General features: G+C 49.0%; 1 protein-coding gene across 5 annotated transcripts in view; it reads left to right on the top strand.

The window, feature by feature from the left end:
* LOC140404745 (SEC14-like protein 2) overlaps positions 1-25,626 on the top strand; it is a 162,131-nt gene that overhangs the window by 111,161 nt on the left and 25,344 nt on the right. For all 5 annotated transcript variants that reach the window (XM_072493557.1, XM_072493567.1, XM_072493489.1 and 2 more), the window contains 2 exons: positions 1,443-1,582; positions 6,119-6,288. In XM_072493557.1, the coding sequence (XP_072349658.1) occupies positions 1,443-1,582; positions 6,119-6,288 (310 nt within the window). The remainder of the gene's footprint in view (positions 1-1,442; positions 1,583-6,118; positions 6,289-25,626) is intronic.

Raw genomic sequence — 25,626 nt, 5'->3', positions numbered from 1 at the left:
AAAGTTCTGGAATTCCCTCCCAACACTTCCCTGACTCTATCTCACTTCTGTCCTTTAAGGCACTTCTCGATCATGCTTTTGCTCATCTGATGAATAACTCCTTAAGTGTTTCGGTATCATGCTTTGTTTTCTCAAGCGGCTACGAAATGGCCTTGGAATGTTTTATTACGTTTAGGGTGCTATATAAATATAAGTTGCTGTTGTTGTTTGATTGGTTATTGATTTTAGTCAACTTGATGTAGAACTGTTCCTGTGTGACCTGTTGAAAAGAACATTTGTCCTGTGCCTTTAATTGAGTTAGACCGAGTGGCAGAGTTCTGGATTCCATAGCTGAAATGATGGTGAAATTGTTAGCGTTTTCCCAGCTTTACTACTCTGAAACTGACAGCAAACTCTGGCATCTGCACACGTTGCAGTTAAACGTTGAAATGCAAACGCTGCTGTCAGTGATTTTCTGCTCCTCTAAAGGGTAAACTGTCGATCCCCCCGCAGATGATGATCTTCTTCAAATCACTGAAGTGACACGAACTTCCTCTTTCACATTGTGATATCACTATTAAGAACCCACCTTGTTCATGAAATGTAACTAGGATGTTAATGGGCTACTCCATCGTAGCTACTGCTGAAGTGTACCTCTGTCCCTAAAACTAATTTTTACATTCATGGAATGTCAACTTTCCCAATGATGATAATTCTAATTTTTTGTCGGGATACTAGAAGTTATATTTTATGAACGTTTTTGACATTCCTGCCTCTTGCACGGTGGTGCAGTGGTTAGCACTGTTGCCTCACTGCGCCGAGGTCTCAGGTTCGATCCCGGCTCTGGGTCTCTGGCCGTGTGGAGTTTGCACATTCTCCGCGTGTTTGCGTGGGTTTCGCCCCCACAGCCCAAAGATGTGCAGGGTAGGTGGATTGGCCACGCTAAATTGCCCCTTAATTGGAAAAAATTAATTGGATTCTCTAAATTAAAAAAAAAATGTTATTCCTGCCTCTTAGGTGTATGCCCAACTTTGATTTTGCTCTCTGTAAAATTTATGAAGGGTAATCGGTGTATTTTATCCCTGGTTTGCTGCCTGTGAGAATTCTCCAATACAATTGGCTGCATACTATGCTTTAATGATGCTGGGCACCAAGAGATTCCCTTTTCTTGGCACCATATTCTAATTAACATTGGGAAAGATCTCCACAGAGATTGCCAAGTCTTTTGGGAAACTTGTTTTGGAGGACAGTCGTAATCACATCCTTTCACTGCTGACTGTAAAATCCAGGCTATTGCTCCGGCATTGCTTCACCATCTTTGTTGCCTGGATAATTATTCAACAATAAAATGCAACCTAGCAACAGTCCCTGTTCACTTCAAAGCCTCTTTATGAAATAGCAAAATGTATTCCAGATCTTAGAGTTGCCTTCCTGTTAAAACCTCTCATTTTCTTTTTTATTAGATTAACTTTGGTGGGGACGTACCAAAGTCATATTACATCCTTGAGTCCATTAAACAACAATATGAAAACACAGTCACAGTCAACAGGGGTTCCACTTTTCAGTCTGAATATGAGATGCTCTTCCCTGGCTGTGTTTTAAGGTGAGACTAAGTCTAAAACAGCATTTTTGCTCGAACCTTGGGGTAAGAAACATTTAACACAAGGGTTAAACATCAGCTGGCACTTGGATCTTACTGCCTCTGCTTTATCTAATAATCTTTATTAGTGTCACAAGTAGGCTTACGTTAACACTGCAATTAATTTACTGTGAAAATCCCTGTCGCCACATTCCGGCGCTTGTTCAGGTACACGGAGGTAGAATTCAGAATTTCCAATTCACCTAACAAGCACGTCTTTTGGGACTTGTGGGAGGAAACCGGTGCACCCGGAGGAAACCCACGCAGACACGGGGAGAACGTGCAGACTCCGCATGGACAGTGACCCAAGCTGGGAATCGAACCCAGGTCCCTGGTGCTGTGAAGCAACAGTGCTAACCACTGTGTTACTGTGCCGCCCATTTTCACAGTAACCTCATTGCAGTGTTAATGTAAGCCTACTTGTGACACTAATAAAGATTATTATTATAACTTCTCATCAAGATATTAAGTAAGTCAGGAGTGTGACTTAATACTCTCCACTTGCCTGGATAAGTGCAGCTCCAACAACACTCAAGAAACTCGACATATCCCAGGGCAAAGCAGCCCACTAGATTGACACCCCATTTATCTCCTTAAACACTCACTCCCTCCACCACTGACACAAAAGGGCAGCAGCATACACCGCCTATAAGATGCAGTGCAGTAAGTTGCCAAGGCTCCTTTGAAAGCTCCTTACAAACCCTCTCCTACCGAGAAGGACAAGGGCAGCAAATGCATGGGAATGCCTGCGAAGTTCCTTCAAGCCACACACCCTCCTGACTGTGAATTGTATCAATTTTCCTTCACTGTGGCTGGGTCAAAACCTGGGTCACCCTCCCAAACAGCACTCGGGGTGAACCAACAACACCTGGACTGCAGTGGTTCAAGAAGGCAGCTCATCACCTCCTTCTTAATGGGAATGGGCAACTCAGGCCAGCAATGCTCACATCCCAGGAAAAAAATGTAAAGAACTATTAGTTTGAGCAGTCTTTAAAGGATATTAACCGTGTGAAACTCTCACTAGAGGAGTCACTGTCAGTCTGTAGTACCTATGGTTAAGACTCTTTTACTCTGTAAGTTAATGGGGAAGGCGAATAGTGGGCAGAGGGAAAATAGGTGTCGGATAGGTAATTGTACCAATTTCTTATTTACTACATTTAGATCTTATCTGAATATATATTTTAGAAACTATTATTTGATGTAGTTAAGTAGGTTTTAGTCCTTGCTGTAGTGCAGTGAATAGTTATCATTAAGGGCCTATTCAGGCCATTCTGCCAGTGCCAACTGGAATTATCCAGTCCCCTTGCCAAGGTCGAAACACAGCCCAGGGATGAGGCGGTCACCTGATGGTAGACGAGATAGATCAGTCCTTCTACATTTTGCGACTCCACCCCAGCACCCCCCAAGCTGCGAATGCAGGATGGCCACAGGTGCAGCCTGCCCTGAGAAGGGCCACCTCCTCTACAGTACACAGTAGTGGCCTCGCGATTGCCAGTTTTAATCTCAACTTTGAAAAGTGTCTTCAATGGGTCCCACCATCTTGAGATGCCCTCTCACTCTCTCTCCTTCCTGAATTGACAGCTCTTAGGCGGGATTCTCCCGAATCCGCGCAAAGGCCCGACGCCGGCGTAAAAAACGGTGCGAACCACTCCTGCGTCGGGCCAACCGGAAGTTGCGGAATTCTTCGCACTTCCAGGGGCTAGGCCGGCGTCGGAGGGACTGCTTGAGTTTGCGCATGCGCAGAACCACCGGCATGGTTCAGCGCATGCGCAGACCAGCCGGCGTATTCTAGCGCATGAGCAGGGGGGTGTCTTCTTCGCGCCGGCCCCTATAGAGCTCCGCAATGGCCGTCGCGGAAGGAAGGAGTGCCCCCACGGCACAGGCTCGCCCGCAGATCAGTGGGCCCCGATCGCGGGCCAGGCCACCGTAGGGGCCCCCCCGCCCCACCCCCGAGGACTGCACCAGCCAACGTACCTGCCAGGTCCCGCCGGCGGCCCATCGGGGCCTGGAGAATTGCCGGGGTAGCCGCTGTCAACGGCCCCGACTGGCGCGGTGTGATCCCGCCCAAAGAACGGCGGCGGGGCAAGATTCACCCCCACCCCGGGGTTTTTCCGACCCGGCAGGTGGTTGGAGAACCCTGCCCCTTATCTCTAATGACGGTGTTGCCAATCCCTCCGAGAACAGCCTTGGGAGCCCACCCACCATCATTAATTTGGCATTGAGTGTGTTATGGGTCAGGGGTTAGAAACTCCAAAGTATATTATGAAGTCCACCTGACCTACAATCTTTATGTTGAATTTGGTTAGGATGCGCACAAGAGCCTTCCCTTTAGGTGTGATTCAACAGTTTTCCTTGACACTTTAATCAAAATAAGTTTTATTCTAAGAACTTAGTTAACATATATATACACACAGCAAGAATTTTTATCATTTACAAACACAAAGATACCCCATAGCTATAGTAATCTATGTATAACACTTAATGAATTCCTCCTTAACTGTTCCAATTCAAAAACAAAATCCCATAAACCAAAAAACCCTTTTCAAGGGCGTGACCCAGCACTCTGCATTCTCATTTGAATAAGACTGGCTTTTCCTGAGATTCTGACTCCCTCTCACCAGCAGGTTTAAACCCTTCCAGAAAGCAAACTATATTTTTTAAGATACCAAAGCAGGTAGCTATAATCAATTGTTTTTTCCTGGGACAACGCTTTAAAATTAAAATAGAGAGAGACTTATTTTCTCTGTCTGTAGTCCACAGCAGTCCAAACAAAAGAGAAAGTAAAACCTCACAGCCACAGCTCAGCTCCACCCACAAAATGACATCACTGAAGCCATGTGATAAGCCAACATGATTTCTTAAAGGGACACTCCCATGACAAGTGCACTCCCTGGCCACGACTGGACCAGTTCATTAATAATCGGGTCAGGTTTCAGACTGGGCTTGATACAAGGTTGGGATCCAAAAATTCACCTACCAACATGGTCTCGACCCCAGAATTAAAAATCCAGACCATTATAATGGTGGACTGATCTGATCTCCCGTGAGGGAAAATGTGTAAATGTAGTCAAAGTATTTGAACAACAATAGAGCAAGTCTGATTCCCCTATCAGCTCACTGGTCTACAGTGGCTTCTGCTCAAGCAACAGGTTGACTTTAAGATTCTCAATCTTGTTTTTACATCCCTCTATGGCCTAACCCCTTCCTACCTCTGCAACTTCCTACAGCTCCACAACCCTCTGAGATATATATACTTTCATTTATTCAGCCGGGGTGTGAGCACCTCTGGCTGGGCAGCTTTTTTTGCCCATCCCTGATTTCCCTTGAACTGAGTGTATTTCAAAGGGGATTTCAGAGTCAACCACATTGCTGTGCGTCTGGAGTCACATTTAGGCCAGACCAGGTAAAGATGGCAGATTTCCTTCCCTAAAGTGAACCGGGGTGGGTGGGGGGGGGGGGGGGGGGGGGATTACAAACAATTGGCAATGGATTCATGGTCACCGTGAGATTTCTAATTCCAGATTTTTAGTGAATTTAAATTTCACCAGCTGCCATGGCGGGATTTGAACCCAGGTCCCCAGGTATTAATCTGGGTCTCTGGATTACTGCTGGTCCAGTGACAATACCACTACGCCACTGCCTCCGACTTGTCTAATTCTGGCCTGTTGTGCATTCGCAATTATAAACGTACTTCACCATTAGTAGCCATGGCTTCAGTTGCTAAGGCCCAAAACTCTGGAATTCCCTCCTTACACCTCTCTGTCCCTCTTTCTCACTTTCCTCCTCTAAGACACTACCTCTTTGACTAAGCCTGGTCTCCTTATGTGGCTAGGCATCAACATTTGTTTTACAGTGCTCCTGTGAAGCACCTTGGGACAGTGGCGCAGTGGGTTAGCACTGTTGCCTCACGGCGTCGAGGTCCCAGGTTCGATCCCGGCTCTGGGTCACTATCCGTGTGGAGCCTGCACATTCTCCCCGTGTTTGCGTGGGTTTCGCCCCCACAACCCAAAGATGTGCAGGCTAGGTGGATTGGCCACGCTAAATTGCCCCTTAATTGGATAAAATGAATTGGGTACTCTAAATTTATTTTTTCTAAATGCTAAGGGGGGGGAAATTGATATAGGTTTTTGTTGTATTTAGTGGCACCTTTAGTGTAGAACTGACCCTAGGCACTGACCCTAGGGTTGTAATTATACAAAAATAGACACTAAGCCAAAGAAGGAGATGATAGGGAGGTAATCGAAAGCTGAAGCAAAGAGGATAATCTTTAAGGAGGAGGGGCCGATACAAAATTGGAGAGATTGAGAAAGGGAATTCTTAAACTTTGGGTTGTGATGGCGCATTGACCAATGCTGGGGCAGTTCTTGGAGGATTGTAGGCTGAAGGTTACAGAGTTAGGGGAAGTTGTGAGGCCATGAAGGGATTTGAACACGGGAATGATCATTTTAAATGTGACGTGTTGCAGTTTCTACATTTCTGAGTTCTGATCTTTAATTCTAGGTGGCAGTTTCTGACTGAGAGTGCGGACATTGGGTTTGGTGTGTACCTGAAGACAAAGGTGGGAGAACGACAAAAGGCTGGTGAAATGGTTGAAGTGGTTCCCAACCAACGATACAATAGTCACCTGGTACCGGAGGACGGAACACTTACCTGCCAGGAACCTGGAGTCTGTACGTCAGTAAGCTTAATTACTCAGCTGCCTCTGTTAAATTCATAACTTCATCAGGTCAGGTGACATTTCTGGTGCTATTAATTCAACTAATATGGGTAGGGTGGCACAGTGGTTAGCACTGCTGCCTCACAACACCAGGGACCCGGGTTCGATCCCGGCCCTGGGCAACTGTCTGAGTGGTGTCTGCACGTTCTCCTCGTGTCTGCATGAGTTTCCTCCAGGTGTTCTGGTGTCCGCCCACATTTCAAAGATATGCAAGTTAGGTGGATTGACCACGATAAATTGCTCCTTAGGGTGCGGTTGCAGGAATAGGACAGGGGATTGGGTTTCGGTAGAATGGCCATTTAAAGGACCAGTGCAGACTCGATGAGCTGAATGGCCTCCTTCTGCACTGTAGGGATTCTATGATTCTACGACTATGTCAAAGTACATTCCCTGAGGGAAGTAGGACAAATAAATCTGGAACACCCTGGATGGCAAACTCCACTCCCAAAAACACCCTTTAAAATCTTTGTTCACAATAATACTTTCCATTCGTGGTTTGCATTCTGAAATCCAGTCGGTCTTTTCCAAATTACTCTTTTAAACAGAGATTCTACTCCACTTTTTAACAGCGGGTCCAGTCCAGGATTTACATCAACCCCTTTAGGGTTTCCTTGCCTTGACTATTGTGTGAACCAGGCATTGTCAAAATCGGGGTGTGACCCGCGGGTGGGTCGCGGGCGGGTGTCGGGAGGGTCGCGGAGCCGTCCATAGCAGCACTCCCGATCGCGCAAATCCGCGCGCAATAGCCGCAGCAGCCGGCTTTTGATAATGCCGGCTGCAAACAGCCTTCAAAATGGCCCCAAACATATTTTAAAAGTGCGGTCGCACTGCGCATGCGTGCCCGCTCATCGGTGCGCACGCATGCACAATGCGGCTGCATTTTTAAAAAGCTGGTCGCAGCATTTTTGTAGGCCGTTCACAGCTGGCATTATTAAAAGCCGGCTGCAATAGTTTTGTGGAGAATGATGTGATTGGGTGTTTTCTGAACTTTGATGCTGATTAAGTGGAAGTCTCTTACTCCGAGAATGGTGAGTGATCCAACGATGGTTTCACCGCAGCTGTAACTTCAACCAAGCGATGTCAACTTTTAAAATTTTTAATTTTAAAAATTCTAAAACAAAGTGCCTGCCGGTCATATTTGGAAGCTTTATCAATTTTTGAGTGTCTTTTAAAAGCCGCCTGTTGCCCGTAAATTTGCGCAATCAGAGACGCAGAAGATTTTTTAAAAAATTCTATGTAATCTTCCTGCCTGACGGGAGGCAGAGAGCAGGTCACGCCCCCCGAACATTGACATCATGTGCTTTGGGCGCGATTGCGACTCCTCCATTTTGTCAGCCGCAAACAAGGCAAGAGAAAATGGTGGGTCGCGAAGGTCGGCCGCCGTGGGTCGCGAAGGTCGGCCGCCGTGGGTCGCGATGGTTGGCCGGCATGGCTCGCGAAGGATGCTGGCGTGGGCCGCGAAGGTTGGCCGGCATGGCCCGCGAAGGACGCTGGCGTGGGCCGCGAAGGTTGGCCGACTTGGTTGCAAAGGTTGGCAACGGTGTGGGCCGTGAAGGTCGGCCGCCATGGGTTGCGAAGGTCGGCCACCGTGGGTCGCGAAGGTCGGCCGCCGTGGGTCGCGAAGATCGGCTGGGTTGGGTCCCGAAGGTTGGCCAGTTGGTAAAAATGGGTCCCCGGGAAAAAAGTTTGAAAAACACTCAAAAAAACTGCTCAAAATTGCTTTAACTCTCAATTTCCAGACTGTAATTAATGTCATCAAAATGGCATCAGGCATTTGATTTATCTTTGAAGTCAGCTGTCCCACTTTAAGTCTTGTTACTGCAATTATCTCCTTAACTCAGAAATTTCTGGCCCAATTTCCCAATTATCTGGACTGTAACTTGTTCCTTAGGAAGCTTGCATCTTTGCAATTCCATTGTCCTGTCCAGCTTCTCCTGGCAGAGTTGAGAGCTGTTCACCTTCCCGTGTTCTGTCTCCAACTACAATATACCCAGCTAAAACTAAAATTTAAAAGCTTTCTTTATCCTTACAAGGGCCTCCAATTGCTAAGCAACCCCTGCTAGTTCTATTTATTCTTCATGCCCTCTCTAATATTTTGGTTTATTAACAATTCGACAGTTACATAGCAAAAACAGTCGCAAGGCACAAGGCCTCAATACACTTCATCAGTTACATAGCAAAAACAGTCGCAAGGCACAAGGCCTCTCATGCCCTCTCTAAGCACAATAGAAACACAGTTGAAACTTAACCAACCTCACACATACTAACATATTTGGCCAGTATGAATCTAACAATAGGTTTTACCCTTCCAGGCACAGACACATTAATTTCAACCCACTTAAAACTGTACCTTATTTTTGATGTTTACCAATTCAAATATAAATCCCTTCAAACTACCTTTGTTTTCCTCACAGAATGATACAAAGATTGGAAGCATTGTCAACTGTGATGAGGATAATCTTGATCTTCAAAGGAATATAGACATGTTGGTAGATTGAGGATACAAGTGCCAGATGAACTTCAATGCAGAAAAGTGTGAGGTGATTCATTTTGGCAAGACAAATGCAGAGAGATATACAAAATAAAGGGAGAAACTCTCAAGGAGGTGCAGGAACAGAGGGGTTTCTGTGTATATGTCCATAAGTCATTAAAAGTTGCAGGGCATGTTGAGAAACCAAATGATGTTCCAGGTTTTACTAATAGAGGCATTGAGTGCACGAATAAGGGCCGAGATTCTCCCTTCTGAGGACTAAGTCCCCACGCCGGCGGGAAAACCGGTGCCAAACACTCTGGCATCAACAGCCCCCGAAAGTGCGCAATTCTCTATGTTGGCGGTCAAGGGGTTGGCGCCACTCCAGCCAGCGGCGAAGGGTCGGCGTGAGTTTACGCATGCGCTGAAGGGCCGGCGTGATCTCGCGCAGACGCAGACCGGCCGGCGTATTTTGGGGCATGTGCTCTCTTTTCCGCGCCAACCATGGCTAAGCCCTACAGGGGCTTGCGCAGAAGAAAGGAGTGCCCCCACGGAACAGGCCCGCCCGCAGATCGGTGGGCCCCGATCGTGGGCCAGGCCACCGTGGGGGCCCCCCCCAGGGTCGGAACCCCCATGCCCCCCGAGGACCGCCCCCGCCGACTTACCTGCCAGGTCCCGCCAGTACGTGAGTTGAGTGATTCACGCCGGCGGGACTGGTCAAAAATGGATGGCCGCTCGACCCATCGGGCTCCGGGGAATCGCCGGGGAGGCCGCTGCCAACGGCCCCCGACTGGCATGGTGGGAAACCCCCCCCCGCCAGAAAAATGGCGCCGGAGAATACGGCAGCCGGCATGGGGGCGGCGTGACGGGATTCGCGCCGCCCACCGAGGATTCTCCGACCCGGTGGGAGGTCGGAGAATCCCGCACAAGGAGTTCATGGTGTACTTGTATAAGACACTAGTAAGGGCCCCATCTGGAGTACTGTGTCCAGTTCTGGGCACCATACATGAGGAAGGATGTGAAGGCTTTGGATGAAATACAGAGGAGATTCACAAGAATGATTCCATGAATAAAGAACTGTAGCTATGAGGATAGACTGGAGAGGTTGGGTCTGTTTTCCTCGGGGAAAGGGAGGCTGAGGGGAGACTTGATAGAGGTATTTAATATCCTGAGAGGTCTGGACAGAGGCAGGTTTGATCGAAGTATTCAAAAGGGAATTGGAGAATTGGATTGCTGTCTGAAAATAAATAATGTGTAAGGTTAAGTGGATAAGGTAGGGGAGTGCGCTAGGTGGAATATTCTTTCAGCGAGTCAGTGCAGACCTCGATGGGCCAGATGGCTTCCTTCTGCACTGTAAAGATTCTGTGATCTGCATTCAGCCAGTCAGCTCCCTATCTAAAATGGTTGAGAGTGGTAACTTGGTGGTAGGGAAGTGTGGAACTGATCATACTAGGAAGCAGCTAACTGGCATCAAAGGATCCCTAACTGACAAGTTAAGTTTTACCTCAGGCAAACAGGGTTAAAATTGGTCCTATTAACTAACTGATACTATTTATTAACTATTGTATAAAACTTTCTTAAAATACAAGCAACTTTGTTTTTCCCTTCCTGAAACCTCTTTTCAACAGTTACCATTACCCTAATTTGCACTCTGATTTGCGGTGTACACTTAAGATTCCAGTATTTGGGGCAGCACGGCGGCGCAGTGGTTAGCACGGTTCGATCCCGGCTCTGGGTCACTGTCCGTGTGGGGTTTGCACATTCTCCCCGTGTTTGCGTGGGTTTCGCCCCCACAACACAAGGATGTGCAGGAATGGTTGACCGGCCATGCTAACTTGCCCCTTAATTGGAAAAAATGAGTTAGGCACGCTAAAGTTATTTAAAAAAAGGATTCCAGTATTGGATCTGTTTGTGTATTTCTCCTTCAGATATGCACAAAACTGCAGTTATGTTTCTGGTCATTTATATCATTTTTTTCTCTACTTACATCCCAGAGTAGATTTGTAAGTCCAGTCATAGCTGTTGGAACTGGCAAGTACCATTGGTGTAAAGGAAGGATGTTCCCCACAATGACCATCAACCAGGGGTAGGCCTTGGGCCTGGCTCACAGACCAACTCACTGACTGACTTTGGTCCAGGTCAGAATCAAAGTGCCTCAAAAATATCGATAGACATGTGGATGAAGGGGGAAGTGAAATAACCACATTAACACGAATGATCTAATGGGGAGGAAATCTGTTTTCTTAAAGGGAAATTACTCAACACACTTAAGCACAATCCATATGTTGGTGGTCTCTGGACTTCTAACAGCTATTGAAAAACAAGACAACAATCATTGGATTCAGGTGGCACGGTGGCGCAGTGGTTAGCACTGCCGCCTCACAGCGGTGACGACCCAGGTTCGATTCCGGCCCCGGGTCACTGTCCGAGTGGAGTTTGTACATTCTCCCCGTGCTTGCATGGGTCTCACCCCCACAACCCAAAGCGCCAGTTTCCTCCCACCATCCAAAGATGTGCAGGTTAGGTAGATTGGCAATGCTAAAGTGTCCAAAAAGGTTAGGTGGGGTTACTGGGTTACGAGGATAGGGTGGAGGTGTGGCCTTAAGTAGGGTGCCCTTTCCAAGGGCCAGTGCAGACTCGATGGGCCAAATGGCCTCCTTCTGCACTGAAAATTCTATATTTCTATGATTCTATGTGCAGGGAAGGTGGATTCTGAAAAGATAGGTTGAGTTACAAAGGAATTTTATTATTAGAAAAGACAATAGAACTGCAATAAAGGAGGGAGATAGTCTTCAACAAGAGGCATTTGGGGTATAGGTGGAGCATGGAATTGGTTCAAGGTTAATCCCTGACACTCATTATTAGTCTCTTTGGACAAAATACAGTGGTCCAGGAAACTCCGCAATTAAATCTGGACAATGTTGTCCAATAGAAATTGCTGACGAGCCACAATAGTGACCATGGCAACCTTGTTTAATTCAACCACATACATGAACTTTAGTTGAAAACACCTTGCACAATAAAATACTTCATATGTGCATATTTCTTAACAAAGGTTCACCAGCGTGTAGTAACCAAGGAAGTAAAGCACTCACAAAAGTCAAACGCACGTGCAGACTCTGCTTTTCTTTCTTCTCGACGTTTCATCAACAAACGTCCCAGCATATTCTGTGGAATTTGAGTATCGAGGTCACGCACACAAAGGTGGTGTCCATTGCTCATGGCTTATTCAGTAATCAGAACCGCAGTTGGAGAATATGACAGCGTCCTGTAAGGAACTTAATCGAAAATAGCAATTCGATATGTGTAAAAGATCCCGTTCTCGGGAAAGGAAAAATATAATAAGAACCGCAGCAGTGGGAGTAACAGTTGATCACCTGTTTTTATTGCATAAGCTGTGTGAGTTGATGGCAAACACCATTATACCATTATACAAAATTCAGATAATTATATTAAGGTTATACGAGACTCTGGCATACCCATATTTAGAGCTTTGCGTTCTGTTTTCACCTCAGCATACGGTGAAGGCTATCCCCAAGGCTCTGGACAAAGCCAAAACTGACGATACCCTTTCATGGAGCTCTTTTTTTTTAAATTAAATATTTTATTGAAAATTTTTGGTCAACCAACACAGTACATTGTGCATCCTTTACACAATATTACAACAACACAAATAACAATGACCTATTTTATAAACAAAAAATGAATAAATAATAAATAACAAAAAATGAAAACTAGCCCTAATTGGCAACTGCCTTGTCACAAGTAACACTCTCCAAAAATATAATTTAACAGTCCAATATATAATTATCTGTAGCAACGACCTATACATACTATACAGTATATATTAACAACCCTGAGAGTCCTTCTGGTTCCTCCTCCTCTCCCCCCCCCCCCCCCCCGATCCTGGGCTGCTGCTGCTGCCTTCTTTTTCCCATTCCGTCTATCTTTCTGCGAGGTATTCGACGAACGGTTGCCACCGCCTGGTGAACCCTTGAGCCGACCCCCTTAGGACGAACTTAATCCGCTCTAGCTTTATAAACCCCGCCATGTCATTTATCCAGGTCTCCACCCCCGGGGGCTTGGCTTCTTTCCACATTAGCAATATCCTGAGCCGGGCTACTAGGGACGCAAAGGCCAAAACATCGGCCTCTCTCGCCTCCTGCACTCCCGGCTCTTGTGCAACCCCAAATATAGCCAACCCCCAGCTTGGTTCGACCCGGACTCCTACTACTTTTGAAAGCACCTTTGTCACCCCCATCCAAAACCCCTGTAGTGCCGGGCATGACCAAAACATATGGGTATAATTCGCTGGGCTTCTCGAGCACCTCGCACACCTATCCTCCACCCCAAAAAATTTACTGAGCCGTGTTCCAGTCATATGTGCCCTGTGTAATACCTTAAACTGAATCAGGCTTAGCCTGGCACACGAGGACGACGAGTTTACCCTGCTTAGGGCATCTGCCCACAGCCCCTCCTCGATCTCCTCCCCCAGCTCTTCTTCCCATTTCCCTTTTAGTTCATCTACCATAGTCTCCCCTTCGTCCCTCATTTCCCTATATATATCTGACACCTTACCATCCCCCACCCATGTCTTTGAGATCACTCTGTCCTGCACCTCTTGTGTCGGGAGCTGCGGGAATTCCCTCACCTGTTGCCTCGCAAAAGCCCTCAGTTGCATATACCTGAATGCATTCCCTTGGGGCAACCCATATTTCTCGGTCAGCGCTCCCAGACTCGCGAACTTCCCATCCACAAACAGATCTTTCAGTTGCGTTATTCCTGCTCTTTGCCACATTCCATATCCCCCATCCATTCCCCCCGGGGCAAACCTATGGTTGTTTCTTATCGGGGACCCCCCCAAGGCTCCAGTCTTTCCCCTATGCCGTCTCCACTGTCCCCAAATCTTCAGTGTAGCCACCACCACCGGGCTTGTGGTGTAGTTCCTCGGTGAGAACGGCAATGGGGCTGTCACCATAGCCTGTAGGCTAGTCCCCCTACAGGACGCCCTCTCTAATCTCTTCCACGCCGCTCCCTCCTCCTCTCCCATCCACTTACTCACCATTGAAATATTAGCGGCCCAATAATACTCACTTAGGCTCGGTAGTGCCAGCCCCCCCCTATCCCTGCTACGCTGTAAGAATCCCTTCCTCACTCTCGGGGTCTTCCCGGCCCACACAAAACCCATGATGCTCTTTTCAATCCTTTTAAAAAAAGCCTTCGTGATCACCACCGGGAGGCACTGAAACACAAAGAGGAATCTCGGGAGGACCACCATCTTAACCGCCTGCACCCTCCCTGCCATTGACAGGGATACCATATCCCATCTCTTGAAATCCTCCTCCATCTGTTCCACCAACCGCGTTAAATTTAACCTATGCAATGTGCCCCAATTCTTAGCTATCTGGATCCCCAGGTAACGAAAGTCCCTTGTTACCTTCCTCAACGGTAGGTCCTCTATTTCTCTACTCTGCTCCCCTGGATGCACCACAAACAACTCACTTTTCCCATGTTCAATTTATACCCTGAAAAATCCCCAAACTCCCCAAGTATCCGCATTATTTCTGGCATCCCCTCCGCCGGGTCCGCCACGTATAGTAGCAAATCGTCCGCATACAAAGATACCCGGTGCTCTTCTCCTCCCCTAAGTACTCCCCTCCACTTCTTGGAACCCCTCAACGCTATCGCCAGGGGCTCAATCGCCAGTGCAAACAATAATGGGGACAGAGGGCATCCCTGCCTTGTCCCTCTATGGAGCCGAAAATATGCAGATCCCCGTCCATTCGTGACCACGCTCGCCACTGGGGCCCTATACAACAGCTGCACCCATCTAACATACCCCTCTCCAAAACCAAATCTCCTCAACACCTCCCACAAATAATCCCACTCCACTCTATCAAATGCTTTCTCGGCATCCATCGCCACTACTATCTCCGTTTCTCCTTCTGGTGTGGCCATCATCATTACCCCTAACAACCTCCGTATATTCGTGTTCAGCTGTCTCCCCTTCACAAACCCAGTTTGGTCCTCGTGGACCACCCCCGGGACACATTCCCCTATTCTCATTGCCATTACCTTGGCCAGGACCTTGGCATCTACATTTAGGAGGGAAATAGGTCTATAGGACCCACATTGTAGCGGGTCCTTTTCCTTCTTTAAGAGAAGCGATATCGTTGCTTCAGACATAGTCGGGGGCAGTTGTCCCCTTTCCTTTGCCTCATTAAAGGTCCTCGTCAGTACCGGGGCGAGCAAGTCCACATATTTTCTATAGAATTCGACTGGGAATCCATCCGGTCCCGGGGCCTTTCCCGCCTGCATGCTCCTAATTCCTTTCACCACTTCTTCTACCTCGATCTGTGCTCCCAGTCCCACCCTTTCCTGCTCTTCCACCTTGGGAAATTCCAGCCGATCCAAGAAGCCCATCATTCTCTCCCTCCCATCCGGGGGTTGAGCTTCATATAATTTTTTATAAAATGTCTTGAACACTCCATTCACTCTCTCCGCTCCCCGCTCCATCTCTCCTTCCTCATCCCTCACTCCCCCTATTTCCCTCGCTGCTCCCCTTTTCCTCAATTGGTGTGCCAGCAACCTGCTCGCCTTCTCCCCATATTCGTACTGTACACCCTGTGCCTTCCTCCATTGTGCCTCTGCAGTGCCTGTAGTCAGCAAGTCAAATTCTACATGTAGCCTTTGCCTTTCCCTGTACAGTCCCTCCTCCGGTGCATCCGCATATTGTCTGTCCACCCTCAAAAGTTCTTGCAGCAACCGCTCCCGTTCCTTACTCTCCTGCTTCCCTTTATGTGCCCTTATTGATATCAGCTCCCCTCTAACCACCGCCTTCAACGCCTCCCAGACCACTCCCACCTGGACCTCCCCATTATCATTGAGTTCCAAGTACTTTTCAATGCATCCCCTCACCCTTAGACACACCCCCTCATCTGCCATTAGTCCCATGTCCATTCTCCAGGGTGGGCGCCCTCCTGTTTCCTCCCCTATCTCCAAGTCCACCCAGTGTGGAGCGTGATCCGAAATGGCTATAGCCGTATACTCCGTTCCCCTCACCTTCGGGATCAATGCCCTACCCAGCACAAAAAAGTCTATTCGCGAGTAGACTTTATGGACATAGGAGAAAAACGAGAACTCCTTACTCCTAGGTCTGCTAAATCTCCACGGGTCTACACCTCCCATCTGCTCCATAAAATCTTTAAGTACCTTGGCTGCTGCCGGCCTCCTTCCAGTCCTGGACTTCGACCTATCCAGCCCTGGTTCCAACACCGTATTAAAATCTCCCCCCATTATCAGCTTTCCCATCTCGAGGTCCGGAATGCGTCCTAGCATCCGCCTCATAAAATTGGCATCATCCCAGTTCGGGGCATATACGTTTACCAAAACCACCGTCTCCCCCTGTAGTTTGCCACTCACCATCACGTATCTGCCGCCGTTTCCGCCACTATAGTCTTTGCCTCGAACATTACCCGCTTCCCCACTAATATAGCCACCCCCCTGTTTTTCGCATCTAGCCCCGAATGGAACACCTGCCCCACCCATCCTTTGCGTAGCCTAACCTGGTCTATCAGTTTCAGGTGCGTTTCCTGTAACATAACCACATCTGCCTTAAGTTTCTTAAGGTGTGCGAGTACCCGTGCCCTCTTTATCGGCCCGTTCAGCCCTCTCACGTTCCACGTGATCAGCCGAGTTGGGGGGCTTCCTACCCCACCCCCCCCCCCCCCCCCCCTTGTCGATTAGCCATCACCTTTTTCCAGCTCATCACCTGGTTCCCACGCAGCTGTATCTCCCCCAGGCGGTGCCCCCCCGCCCATCCTCTCCCATACCAGCTCCCCCCTCTCCCCAGCAGCAGCAACCCAGTAATTCCCCCCTCCCACCCCCCCCGCTAGATCCCCCGCTAGCGTAATTACTCCCCCCATGTTGCTCCCAGAAGTCAGCAAACTCTGGCTGACCTCGGCTTCCCCCCGTGACCTCGGCTCGCACCGTGCGACGCCCCCTCCTTCCTGCTTCTCTATTCCCGCCATGATTATCATAGCGCGGGAACCAAGCCCGCGCTTCTCCCTTGGCCCCGCCCCCAATGGCCAACGCCCCATCTCCTCCACCTCCCCTCCTCCTCCCATCACCACCTGTGGGAGAGAGAAAAGTTACCACATCGCAGGATTAGTACATAAAACCCCTCTTTGCCCCCCACATTCGCCCCACCACTTTGTTCGAACGTTCTTTTTAATAACCCGCTCATTCCAGTTTTTCTTCCACAATAAAAGTCCACGCTTCATCTGCCGTCTCAAAGTAGTGGTGCCTCCCTCGATATGTGACCCACAGTCTTGCCGGTTGCAGCATTCCAAATTTTATCTTCTTTTTATGAAGCACCGCCTTGGCCCGATTAAAGCTCGCCCTCCTTCTCGCCACCTCCGCACTCCAGTCTTGATAAACGCAGATCACCGCGTTCTCCCATTTACTGCTCTGAGTTTTCTTCGCCCATCTAAGGACCATTTCTCTATCCTTAAAACGGAGGAATCTCACCACTATGGCTCTGGGAATTTCTCCTGCTCTCGGTCCTCGCGCCATCATTCGGTATGCTCCCTCCACCTCCAACGGACCCGCCGGGGCCTCCGCTCCCATTAACGAGTGCAGCATCATGCTCACATATGCCCCGACGTCCGCTCCCTCCACACCTTCAGGAAGACCAAGAATCCTCAGGTTGTTCCTCCTTGCGTTGTTTTCCAGTGCCTCCAACCTTTCCACACATCGTTTCTGATGTGCCTCCTGCGTCTCCGTCTTCACCACCAGGCCCTGTATATCGTCCTCATTCTCGGCTGCCTTCGCCTTCACGACCCGAAGCTCCTGCTCCTGGGTCTTTTGTTCCTCCTTTAGCCCTTCGATCGCCTGTAGTATCGGGGCCAACAGCTCTTTCTTCATTTCCTTTTTGATCTCTTCCACACAGCATTTCAAGAACTCTTGTTCAGGGCCCCATGTTAAACTGCCACCTTCCGACGCCATCTTGGTTTTTGCTTGCCTTCCTTGCCGCTGTTCTAAAGGATCCACTGCAATCTGGCCACTCTCTCCTCCTTTTTCCATCCGTATCCAGGGGGGATTCCCTCCTGGTTTACCGCACAGTGTTTTTAGCCGTCAAAATTGCCGTCGGGGCTCCTATCAAGAGCCCAAAAGTCCGTTTCACAGGGAGCTGCCGAAACGTGCGACTCAGCTGGTCATCGCCGCACCCGGAAGTCCTTCATGGAGCTCTTTAATTATTGGGATAAACTACGTGACGTTGCTTCATTTATTTGAAAGGCTTGAAGGAAACAAAACAGAGGTGTTCAACCATGCATTTGGTCATCTGTATTAATATCGCCGTACATGGCTTGTGTCATTCGTTGATTTATATAATGTTTCTGTGAAGTGTCATGGGGCATTTTAATATGTTAAGAATGCTCCAAATTGAGGGTGGCACGGTGGTGCAGTGGTTAGCAATGCTGCCTCACGGTGGCGAGGATCAGGTTCGATCCCGGCCCCGGGTCACTGTCCATGTGGAGTTTGCACATTCTCCCATTGTCTGCGTGGGTCTCACCCCCACAACCCAAAGATGTGCAGGTTAGGAGGATTGGACACGCTAAATTGCCCCTTAATTGGAAAAGAAAATTTTTATTTTTTTTTAAAATATTTTATTGAAAATTTTTGGTCAACCAACACAGTACATTGTGCATCCTTTACACAACATTGTAACAATACAGATAATAATGACCTTTTTAAATTTAAACAAAAACAACAACAAATAAATAAATATTAAATAACAAAAAATAAAAACTAGCCCTAATTGGCAACTGCCTTGTCTCAGGCCACACACCACCACCCCCATCCCCCCCCCACCCCCCCCCCCCATCCCCCCCCCCCCCCCCCCCAAGTCCTGGGCCGCTGCTGCTGCCTTCTTTGTTCTCCCCTATCTATCTTTCCGCAAGATATTCGAGCTGCTGCTGCCTTCTTTGTTCTCCCCTATCTATCTTTCCGCAAGATATTCGACGAACGGTTGCCACCGCCTGGTAAACCCTTGAGCCGACCCCCTTAGGACGAACTTAATCCGCTCTAACTTTATGAACCCCGCCATATCATTTATCCAGGTCTCCACCCCCGGGGGCTTGGCTTCTTTCCACATTAGCAATATTCTGCGCCGGGCTACTAGGGACGCAAAGGCCAAAACATCGGCCTCTTTCGCCTCCTGCACTCCCGGCTCTTGTGCAACCCCAAATATAGCCAACCCCCCAGCTTGGTTCGACCCGGACTCCTACTACTTTCGAAAGCACCTTTGTCACCCCCATCCAAAACCCCTGTAGTGCCGGGCATGACCAAAACATATGGGTATGATTCGCTGGGCTTCTCGAGCACCTCGCACACCTATCCTCCACCCCAAAAAATTTACTGAGCCGTGTTCCAGTCATATGTGCCCTGTGTAATACCTTAAACTGAATCAGGCTTAGCCTGGCGCACGAGGACGACGAGTTTACCCTGTTTAGGGCATCTGCCCACATCCCCTCCTCAATCTCCTCCCCTAGCTCTTCTTCCCATTTCCCTTTTAGTTCGTCCATCATAGTCTCCCCTTCGTCTCTCATTTCCCTATATATATCCGACACCTTACCGTCCCCCACCCATTTCTTTGAGATGACTCTGTCCTGCACCTCTTGTGTCGGGAGCTGCGGGAATTCCCTCACCTGTTGCCTCGCAAAAGCCCTCAATTGCATGTACCTGAATGCATTCCCTTGGGGCAACCCATATTTCTCGGTCAGCGCTCCCAGACTCGCAAACTTCCCATCCACAAATAGATCTTTCAATTGCGTTATACCTGCTCTTTGCCACATTCCATATCCCCCATCCATTCCCCCCGGGGCAAACCTATGGTTGTTTCTTATCGGGGACCCCCCCAGTGCTCCGGTCTTTCCCCTATGTCGTCTCCACTGTCCCCAAATCTTCAGTGTAGCTACCACCACCGGACTCGTGGTATAGTTCCTTGGTGAGAACGGCGATGGGGCTGTCACCATAGCCTGCAGGCTGGTCCCCCTACAGGACGCCCTCTCTAATCTCTTCCACGCCGCTCCTTCCTCCTCTCCCATCCACTTACCATTGAAATATTAGCGGCCCAATAATACTCACTTAGGCTCGGTAGTGCCAGCCCCCCCCTATCCCTACTACGCTGTAAGAATCCCTTCCTCACTCTCGGAGTCTTCCCGGCCCAAACAAAACCCATGATACTCTTTTCTATCCTTTTGAAAAAAGCCTTCGTGATCACCACCGGGAGACACTGAAACACAAAGAGGAATCTCGGGAGGACCACCATCTTAACTGCCTGCACCCTCCCTGCCATTGACAATGCTACCATATCCCATCTCTTGAAATCTTCCTCCATCTGTTCCACCAACCGCGTCAAATTTAGCCTGTGCAATGTGCCCCAATTCTTAGCTATCTGGATCCCCAGGTAACGAAAGTCTCTTGTTACCTTCCTCAACGGTAGGTCTTCTATTTCTCTACTCTGCTCCCCTGGATGCACCACAAACAGCTCACTCTTCCCCATGTTCAATTTATACCCTGAAAAATCCCCAAACTCCCCAAGTATCCGCATTATTTCTGGCATCCCCTCCGCTGGATCCGCCACATATAGTAGCAGATCATCCGCATATAAAGATACCCGGTGTTCTTCTCCTCCCCTAAGTATTCCCCTCCATCCCTTGGAACCTCTCAGCGCTATCGCCAGGGGCTCAATCGCCAGTGCAAACAGTAATGGGGACAGAGGACATCCCTGCCTTGTCCCTCTATGGAGCCGAAAATATGCCGATCCCCGTCCATTCGTGACCACACTCGCCACTGGGGCCCTATACAACAGCTGCACCCATCTAACATACCCCTCTCCGAACCCAAATCTCCTCAACACCTCCCACAGATAATCCCACTCCACTCTATCAAATGCTTTCTCGGCATCCATCGCCACTACTATCTCCGTTTCACCCTCTGGTGGGGCCATCATCATTACCCCTAACAACCTCCGTATGTTCGTGTTCAGCTGTCTCCCCTTCACAAACCCAGTTTGGTCCTCATGAACCACCCCCGGGACACATTCCTCTATTCTCATTGCCATTACCTTGGCCAAGACCTTGGCATCTACATTGAGGAGGGAGATTGGTCTGTAGGACCCGCATTGTAGCGGATCCTTTTCCTTCTTTAAAAGAAGCGATATTGTTGCTTCTGACATAGTCGGGGGCAGTTGTCCCCTTTCCTTTGCCTCGTTAAAGGTCCTCGTCAGTAGCGGGGCGAGCAAGTCCAAATATTTTCTGTAAAATTCAACTGGGAATCCGTCCGGTCCCGGGGCCTTTCCCGTCTGCATGTTCCTAATTCCTTTCACCACTTCTTCTACCGTGATCTGTGCTCCCAATCCCATCCTTTCCTGCTCTTCCACCTTGGGAATTTCCAGCCGATCCAAAAACTCCATCATTCTCTCCCTCCCATCCGGGGGTTGAGCTTCATACAATTTTTTATAAAATGTCTTAAACACTTCATTCACTCTCTCCGCTCCCCGCTCCGTCTCTCCATCTTCGTCTCTCACCCCCCCTATTTCCCTCGCTGCTCCCCTTTTCCTCAATTGGTGTGCCAGCAATCTGCTCGCCTTCTCTCCATATTCATACTGTACACCCTGCGCCTTCCTCCATTGTGCCTCTGCAGTGCCTGTGGTCAGCAAGTCAAATTCCACATGCAGCCTTTGCCTTTCCCTATACAGTCCCTCCTCCGGTGCTTCCGCATACTGTCTGTCCACCCTCAAAAGTTCTTGCAACAACCGCTCCCGTTCCTTACTTTCCTGCTTCCCTTTATGTGTCCTTATTGATATCAGCTCCCCCCTAACCACCGCCTTCAACGCCTCCCAGACCACTCCCACCTGAACCTCCCCATTGTCATTGAGTTCCAAGTACTTTTCAATGCATCCCCTCACCCTTAAGCACACCCCCTCATCCGCCATTAGTCCCATGTCCATTCTCCAGGGTGGACGCCCTCTTGTTTCCTCCCCTATCTCCAAGTCTACCCAGTGTGGGGCATGATCCGAAATGGCTATAGCCGTATATTCCGTTCCCCTCACCCTCGGGATCAATGCCCTACCCAACACAAAAAAGTCTATGCGTGAATAGACTTTATGGACATAGGAGAAAAACGAGAACTCCTTACTCCTAGGTCTACTGAATCTCCACGGGTCCACCCCTCCCATCTGCTCCATAAAATCCTTAAGCACCTTGGCTGCTGCCGGCCTCCTACCAGTCCTGGACTTCGACCTATCCAGCCTTGGTTCCAACACCGTGTTAAAGTCTCCCCCCATTATCAGCTTTCCGGTCTCTAGGCCTGGGATGCGTCCTAGCATTCGCCTCATAAAATTGGCATCGTCCCAATTCGGGGCATACACGTTTACCAACACCACCATCTCTCCCTGTAATTTGCCACTCACCATCACGTATCTGCCCCCGTTATCCGCCACTATAGTCTTTGCCTCGAACATTACCCGCTTCCCCACTAATATAGCCACACCCCTGTTTTTCGCATCCAGCCCCGAATGGAACACCTGCCCTACCCATCCTTTGCGCAACCTAACCTGATCTATCAGTTTCAGGTGCGTTTCCTGTAACATGGCCACATCTGCTTTAAGTTTCTTAAGGTGTGCGAGTACTCGTGCCCTCTTTATCGGCCCGTTAAGCCCCCTCACGTTCCACGTGATCAGCCGAGTTGGGGGGCTTCCCACCCCCCCCCCCCCTTGCCGGTTAGCCATCATCTTTTTCCAGCTTCTCGCCCAGTTCCCACGCAGCTGTATTTCTCCCAGACGGTGCCCCCCCGCCCATCCTTTCCCGTACCCACTCCCCCCTTTCCCCAGCAGCAGCAACCCAGTAATTCCCCCCTCCCCCCCCCGCTAGACCCCCCGCTAGCGTAATTACTCCCCCCATGTTGCTCCCAGAAGTCAGCAAACTCTGGCTGACCTCGGCTTCCCCCCGTGATCACGGCTCGCCCCGTGCGGCGCCCCCTCCTTCCTGCTTCTCTATTCCCGCCATAATTATCATAGCGCGGGAACCAAGCCCGTGCCTCTCCCTCGGCCCCGCCTCCCATGGCCAACGCCCCATCTCCTCTCCCTCCCCACCTCCCCCATCACCACCTGTGGGAGAAAGAAAAGTTACCATACCGCAGGATTAATCATACAATCCCTCTTCCCCCCCCCCCCCCCCCCCCCCCCCCCCCCCCCCACTCGTCCCACCACTTTGTCCAAACGTTCATTTTCGTAGTCCAATCATTCCAATTTTTCTTCTACAATAAAAGTCTACGCTTCATCCGCCGTCTCAAAGTAGTGGTGCCTCCCTTGATATGTGACCCACAGTCTTGCCGGTTGCAGCATTCCAAACTTTATCTTTTTTTTGTGAAGTACCGCTTTGGCCCGATTAAAGCTCGCCCTCCTTCTCGCCACCTCCGCACTCCAATCTTGATAGACGCGGATCACCGCGTTCTCCCATTTACTACACCGAGTTTTCTTCGCCCATCTAAGGACCATTTCTCTATCCTTAAAACGGAGAAATCTCACCACTATGGCTCTGGGAGCTTCTCCTGCTCTCGATCCTCGCACCATAACTCGGTATGCTCCCTCCACCTCCAACGGACCCGTCGGGGCCTCCACTCCCATTAACGAGTGCAGCATCGTGCTCACATATGCCCCGACGTCCGCCCCCTCCACACCTTCAGGAAGGCCAAGAATCCTCAAGTTGTTCCTCCTTGCGTTATTTTCCAGTGCCTCCAACCTCTCCACAGATCGTTTCTGGTGTGCCTCCTGTATCTCCGACTTCACCACCAGGCCCTGTATATCGTTTTCATTCTCTGCTGCTTTCGCCTTCACGACCCGAAGCTCCTGCTCCTGGGTCTTTTGTTCCTCTTTCAGCCCTTCAATCGCCTGTAATATCGGGGCCAACAACTCTTTCTTCATTTCCTTTTTTATCTCCTCCACGCAGCGTTTCAAAAACTCTTGTTGTTCAGGGCCCCATATGAAACTGCCACCTTCCGACGCCATCTTGGTTTCTGCTTGCCTTCCTTGCCGTTGTTCCAAAGGATCCGCTGCAATCCGGCCACTTTCCTCTCCTTTTTCCATCCGTGTCCAGGGGGAACACCCTTCTGGTTTACCGCACGGTGTTTTCAGCCGTCAAAATTGCCGTTGGGGCTCCTATCAAGAGCCCAAAAGTCCGTTTCACAGGGAGCTGCCGAAACGTGCGACTCAGCTGGTCATCGCCGCACCCGGAAGTCCTTGGAAAAGAAAATTGAGTACTCTAAAGTTATATTTAAAAAAAGAATACTCCACGTTCTTATTTTTAAAATGAAGAAGCTCAAGTTAGATAGGTAATGGGCAGCACGGTGGTGCAATGGTTAGCACTGCTGCCTCATGGGGCCGAGGACCTGGGTTCGATCCCGGCCCCGGGTCAGTGACCGTGTGGAGTTTGCACATTCTCCCCGTGTCTATGTGGGTCTCACCTCCACAACCCAAAGATGTACAGCGCAGATTGTCCACGTTAAATTGCCCTTTAATTGGGGGAAAAAAATGTTTTAACAAAAAAAAGTTAGATAGCTTATTCGAATCGAGACAGGAAATAAGAGAGTTATTGTTCTCCAGAACACAATGCTGAGACAGAAGAGGAATAAAGATTCATTCCAGTTCTGCAAAAGGAAATGTGATGAGCTCCCCATAAAAGAGGGGATTTCCTCTTCTGGGAGGGAATAAGCTAGTTTGTTGCAATTATGGCAAATCCAGGGAGTGCTGTAAAGGACATGGGCACCCAAACCTTTTTGTAAATGATCCTATCCACGGGATTTGGGACGAGGTAAATTCTGAGCCAGACTGACTGTCAAAGACCTGCTCCCACTGCACCTGGCTTCTGGGTCAATCTTCTCTGGTGCCTCAGAGTCCCGTCCCCATGTAATTTTGCCTTCTTCATCCATAAGTATCTTGGTATTTTATGAAGTTTATTTCCTACTCAAAGTGAGGGATCACAGCAGGCAAAGAGCACTTCGAGTTCAAACCGGGAACATCGGAAGATGCCGGGTCCCTTCTGGGCCGGCTTTTCTCTCGGAAATTTAAAGAGCCCTGCTGTTGGGCCTCTGCCCATCAGTGGGGGAGACGATTGGGTAGCACCCTTGGGTCTTGTGGGGGTTATAGCAGCTCACATTCAATGGGGCGATATTGTGCCCTCTATCCGTGGGTTTCCTCCGGGTGCTCCGGTTTCCTCCCACAAGTCCCGAAAGACGTGCTGTTGGGTGAATTGGACATTCTGAATTCTCCCTCTGTGGACCTGAACAGGAGTCGGAATGTGGCGGCTAGGGGCTTTTCACAGTAACTTCATTGCAGTGTTAATGTAAGCCTACTTGTGACAATAATAAAGATTATTCTGATTATTACCTAAGATTTTCACACTCGAATTCCTGAGTGCAATGTTCAAAAATCTGTAAGCAAATATATAAAGCATATTCTAGTGACACCTAGGGATGTAAGCTTAAGATTGCACCAACCTTTACTTTTAACATCTCAACAGGAGTTTCAATTGGCTATCAGCTGCTCAATGGCTGATCAGACACATGGTTAAATTATTTAAACCATTGTGTATTTATGGTTAGTTTTTAAAAACTCTTGGATGTTGTTTATTTTCCTTATTTCTAGTTCCCTTCCAGTTTCCATTCTAAAACTTTAGCATTATTATCCTTAATGAGGAGGCTGGTTTGTCCGGGTCTATGCCAATTTCATTGGATACTTTCAAGCTCCCTCAGTAATTC

The sequence above is a fragment of the Scyliorhinus torazame genome, chromosome 1 (assembly GCF_047496885.1).
Source record: "Scyliorhinus torazame isolate Kashiwa2021f chromosome 1, sScyTor2.1, whole genome shotgun sequence".
In the NCBI taxonomy this organism is placed as follows: domain Eukaryota; kingdom Metazoa; phylum Chordata; class Chondrichthyes; order Carcharhiniformes; family Scyliorhinidae; genus Scyliorhinus; species Scyliorhinus torazame.
Note: the sequence above shows the minus strand (reverse complement) of the source record. Positions and strands in the feature narration are given on the sequence as shown.